This window comes from Parus major, chromosome 21, assembly GCF_001522545.3.
Source record: "Parus major isolate Abel chromosome 21, Parus_major1.1, whole genome shotgun sequence".
In the NCBI taxonomy this organism is placed as follows: domain Eukaryota; kingdom Metazoa; phylum Chordata; class Aves; order Passeriformes; family Paridae; genus Parus; species Parus major.
Window position 1 is genome coordinate 6,038,089 of NC_031789.1, and position 5,310 is coordinate 6,043,398.

At 47.8% G+C, this 5,310-nt stretch overlaps 1 protein-coding gene across 1 annotated transcript in view; it reads left to right on the forward strand.

Moving 5' to 3' along the window:
- Window positions 1–3,950, forward strand: part of TNFRSF4 (TNF receptor superfamily member 4) — a 9,073-nt gene extending 5,123 nt beyond the window's left edge. The window contains exons 3-6 of the mRNA XM_033519370.1: window positions 787–853; window positions 1,554–1,801; window positions 2,924–3,049; window positions 3,715–3,950. Of these exons, the coding sequence (XP_033375261.1) occupies window positions 787–853; window positions 1,554–1,801; window positions 2,924–3,049; window positions 3,715–3,785 (512 nt within the window). The 3' untranslated portion in view covers window positions 3,786–3,950. The remainder of the gene's footprint in view (window positions 1–786; window positions 854–1,553; window positions 1,802–2,923; window positions 3,050–3,714) is intronic.
- The last annotated feature ends 1,360 nt before the right edge of the window (window positions 3,951–5,310 follow it).

A 5,310-nucleotide genomic window follows, 5' to 3' on the forward strand; every position in this document is an offset into this window, starting at 1 on the left:
ATGCTGAGGGCAGCGGTGAGTGGGGATCGGGATCAGCGGGAATGCTGAGGGCAGCGGTGAGTGGGGATCGGGATCAGCGGGAATGCTGAGGGCAGTGGTGAGTGGGGAATTCTCAGGAATCCTGAGGGCAGCGGTGAGTGGGGAATCCTCGGGAATCCTGAGGGTGGGGATCAGGAATTCCCATCTGCCAATGTTGGACGGGGTTCGCGTGCACCGGGACTTCGGAGGGGAGCGGTGAGTGGGGATGGAAACCCTCAGGAAGTTGGGATAGGGAATTCCTTGGGAAGAGGTGAGTTGGGATTGGGAATTTCCATCTGCCAGTGCTGAGCGGGATTCGTGACTGCTGGGATTCCTGAGGGCAGCGGTGAGTTGGGATGGAGAAGAGCTGGGATTGGAAATTCCTTGGGAAGGGGTGAATTGGGATTGGGAATTCCTTGGGAAGGGGTGAGTTGGGAGTGGGAATTTCCTTGGGAAGAGGTGGGATCAGGAATCCTTGGGAAGGCGTGAGCTAGGATTGAGAATTTCTTATGAAGGGGTGAGTCTGGGATGTGCCAGCTGGAATTCCCTTTGGAATTCTGGGATGTGCGGCCTTCCCAAAATCCTGCCTCCCATATGGGAATTCCCGCTGGAAAAACTGCTCAGCCCTTGCTGAGGGCTCCACACAAGGGGGTAAAAAATCCCTGTGGAATTCCTGGCTGGAATTGTGAGATCCCTGGGTAACTGTGGAATCCAGAATCCTGGATAATGCTAAGCTCAGACCCAACCTTTTGATCCTGTTTTTCCCAGAGTGCTCCCGATGTCCTGAAGGGACTTTCTCCAGAGGAGGGAACGAGAACTGCCAGCCTTGGACCAAGTAGGGATCCCTTTCTGGGGAAAAATCCCTTTTATGGGGGGGAAAAGTCCCTTTTTTGGGGGAAAAAAAAAAACTTTTTTTTGGGGGGGTAAATCCTTTTTTGGGGGGAAAAAAATCATTTTTTTGGGGGGGGGGAAATCCCTTTTATGGGGGAAAAAATCCTTTTTTTGGGGAAAAGTCATTTTAGGGGAAAAAAATCCCCTTCTGGGGGGAAAAGAATTCTTTTTTGGGGGGAAAGGATCCTTTTTGGGGAAAAAGTCCTTTCTGGAGGAAAAAAATCCCCTTTTATGTGAAAAAAATCACTTTTTAGGGGCAATGTGCTCAGAGTGGCTCTGGAGGTTTAATTTTTCCAGGAAAAGTCAAAATCAGGAGAAATAAATCAGAATAAACCCAGATTGAAGTTCCCCTGAATCCCATCCTTTGGGAATTTGAAAATCCCAAAAGAATTTTTAAGAATTTCCCACCCTTTTAAAAAAAACTTTTGGGTATTTTTTTGGGGAGCAAAAAATTCCTGTGTCAGAATCAGCTCTGGGAAAATCCGAGGCTGGTTTTTCCCAGCGATTCCTTGGATCGATGGAATCATTCCCGGGGGATGTAGGGATGGGAAATGCCAAATTTGCAGGGATAAAAGAAGGTTTGGGATCGTTGTGTGAGTGGGATCTGGGGGCAGTTGGAAAACCCTCAGGGATTCCTTTTCCAGCTGCAGCTTTTTTGGGAAGACCACGCTCCGAGCTGGCTCGGCAACGGAGGATGCCCTGTGCAGCAGCCCTGGCCTGGATCCCATTCCCACGGGATTCCCGGAAAACAGGGATCCCGTTCCCACGGCGTTCCCGGAAAACAGGGATCCCGTTCCCACGGCGTTCCCGGAGAGCAGCTCCAACACGTCCGGTCCCAGGGAGATTCCTGTGGTTTGTCGGGATCCCGGCGGCCCCGCGGAGCCTGGCTGGGGTAAGGCTGGGGAGGGAATTCCTGGATTCACACCAATTCCAGGATCCCACATTTCCAGCTGCAGCTGCTTTCCCAGGAAGAGAATTCCCACTTTCTCTGAAGATATTCCTGCATTTCCCACCACATTCCAGGATCCCACATTTCCAGCTGGGCATGGATTTCCATCCAAGTGGTCTTTCCTGGGAAGGGAATTCCCACATTTCCCAAAGCCATTCCTGGATTTCCCACAACGTTCCAGGATCCCACATTTCCAGCTGCTTGGTTCCCACCTGGAGCTGCTTTCCTGGGAGCTGAAATCCCGTTTTTCCAGAATTCCTTCCTGTTGTTTACACAACCTTTCAGTGAGCCACAGAATTCCAGATTTCTGGACTCTGGGAGCTGAATTCCCACTTTCTCTGAAGCCTTTTCCATAAACCCTTTCAGAATTCCACATTCCCAGCTGCTTGTTTTCCATGTAAAACTGCTTTCCTGGGAGATGAAATCCCATTTTCTCTGGAGCCTTTTCCTCAAAACCTCTTGCGATCCCACATTTCCATCTGGAGCTGCTTTCCCAGGAAGGCAATTCCTGGATTCACACCAATCCCAGGATTCCACATTTCCAGCTGCAGCTGCTTTCCTGGGAACTGAATTCCCACCTTTTCCGAAGTCATTCCTGCATTTCCCACAGCATTCCAGGATCCCACTTTTCTGGCTCTTTGGTTCCCACCTTGAGCTGCTTACCCGGGAAGGGAATCCCCATTTTTCCCAAAGCTTTTCCTGTTTCTGACCTTTCCTGGATCCCACATTTCCAGCTGGGCAGGAATTTCCACCTGGATCTGCTTTCCTGGGAAGGGAATTCCCAATTTCTCAGAAGCCAGACCTGGATTTCACAAAACTTTGGGATTTGCAATTTCCAGCTTCTTGGTGTCCATGTAAAACTGCTTTCCTGGGAAATCAAATCCTGCTTTTTCCAAAGCTGTTCCTGGATTTCCCACAGCATTCCAGAATCCCAGATTTCTCTGGCAGCTGGATTTCATTTCCAGAGTTCTGGATTCTGCCTCTGGAATTTGCAATGCTCTGGGAGCTCCAAACAAAACCAGGAATTTTTTATTTTTTTAGAGAATTTTTCCTTTCTAATTCCAGGTTCTTTGTCCCTGTTCCTGCTGTGCCTGGTCCTGCTGATGGTGAGTGGAATTTCCATCCTGCTCCTGCTCATCCAGGCAGCCCGGAAAAAAACCAGGAATGGGCCTGGGAGGAGCATCCAGCACAGTGAGTTCCCTTTGTTTTTATGGGATTAAAAAAAAAACAACAGGAAAAAAACCAAATCCCCTGTTTGGAATGTGGTAATTAAGAAAATAATTAATTAGCAATGCAGGGAATTCCAGAGGTTGATCCAGGTTTATTCCTGATTAAGAGCTCAGCATCCCAAATTTTCATTCCTTCATGGAGAGGAATCTCCTTCCTCACCTTAATCCCTGAATTTCCCGATTTTAGGCCGGGAATTCTCTTCCTGGCAGGATCCAGAGGAAAATTCCAAAAGTAAAATGGGGATTTTATTTTTGCCTCCATGGAATTGGAATGCCCTGAATTCCCCTGCAAACTTGGGAAGGTCTGGCTGAGAAGAGCTGAGCTCTAAAACCGGGGTTCAGCAGCAAAACTGAGCCTAAAATTTGGATTCAGTGGCAAAACTGAGTCTAAAATGGGGATTGAGTGACAAAACTGAGCCTAAAATTTGGATTCAGTGGCAAAACCGAGCCTAAAGCTGGGATTGAGCAGCAGCTGCCTCCTGTCCCGTTCCCAGGGAATATCCCAGTGCATTCTCCCTGATCCCAGCCTTGGGCATTCCCTGGAAAGCCAAAGTCGGCCCAGAACCCCCAGGCCCTTCCTGCTTCCTCCCTCGGCGCTGATTCCCAGCACAATTCCCTGTTTTCCAGATGAGGGGAGCTGCCGGATTCCCGTCCAGGAGGAGCACCTGGATCCCAATTCCAGCCTCACCAAGAACTGATCCTCTTCCTGGCCCTTCCCGGCCTCTCGGAGCCCGGGAATTCCTGAGGAGTTAATTGGAGGCCACTTGAACCCTTCCATTAACTCAGCGTCTCCCTTGGGAATTTGGGAGAATTCCCGAGGGAATTCTGGGGGGAATTTTCCCCCCTCTTTGGGTGAATCCTTGCTCAGATCCCTGAAAATGTTCTGGGGATGAATTTCTGCTGGAATTCCCAGCTGGGAAATCATGGAAATCCCGGAGCAGGTGAAACCCGAGATGGCTCCGGGAAGAGAAAATCCTTGGATGCTCCTGCCGAGAGGAAAATGGGAATTCTCAACCCAATCCTGGGATTTTGGGGTTGGATTTGAGCCCAGCTTGTGCTGCCTAAACCTGGGCTCAGCTTGGGGCCCAGAGCTGCAGAAATCTTGGGCTGAGCACTTCAAATGCCCCAGATTTGATGGAAAAAAGGAATTTTACTCCTTTAAAGGTTTCAAATCCTCTCAAATTTAATGGAAAAATGAATTTTATTCCTTTAAAGGTTTAAAATCCTCTCATATTTCATGGAAAAAATGAATTTTCCTTCTTTAAAGGTTTGAAATCCACCCAAATTTTATGGGAAAAAAAGAATTTTTTTTTTTTTTTAAGGTTTAAAATCTCCTCATGTTTCATGGAAAGAAATTAATTTTATTCCTTTAAAGGCTTAAAATCCACCCAAATTTTATGGGAAAAAAAATATTTTTATTCCTTTAAAGGTCTGAAATTCCCAGATTTTGGGACAATCAGGATTTGGTGGCAGCTCCTCCCACACTTCCCAAAACTACTTTTCCTTCTCTGCTTCATTTGCCACTAATTTGGATTTTTCAGGATTTTTCCCAACCTCTGGAAGGTTTGGGAGGAGCCCGAAGATTCCTTTGGCTGAATTTCAAAGATTTCCATGGAAATCCAAGGAAAAACGGAATTTTTTCTCATTTGGGAGGGATTTTCCCTTAGAACCTCGGCAAAAACCGGGAATTTTACCCAAACGGCACCGAGAATATCCCAGAAATTCCAGCTGGGAATGGGGATAGCGGAGGTGTTCAAATCCATGGATTTGGAATATTTGGGAATTGTATATGTCATACATATCCGGGGTTTATACCGTGTATAGGAACATTTGTATCGTGTACAGGAATCTGGGAATAAAAGTCTGGAAGAGCGATCCCGGTGTGGCCGGGGAAAGGTGGGAAAACTCCTGTGGGAGCTGGGGAGGGAGGGGGAGATTTCTGGGAAAGGCTGGGATGGGGTTTTGGGAAAGGTTGGGATGGGAAAGGCTGGGATGGGGTTTTGGGAAAGGTTGGGATGGGAAAGATTGGGATGAATTTTAGGGAAAGGCTGGGATGGGTTTAGGGAAAGGTTGAAATGGATTTTTGGGAGAGGTTGAAATGGATTTTTGGAAAGGCTGGGAAGGAGTTTTGGGAAAGGCTGGGATGGAATTTTGGGACAGAGGGAAGTTGGGATGGGTTTTAGGAAAAGGCTGGAATGGATTTTAAGGAAAGGTTGGGATGGA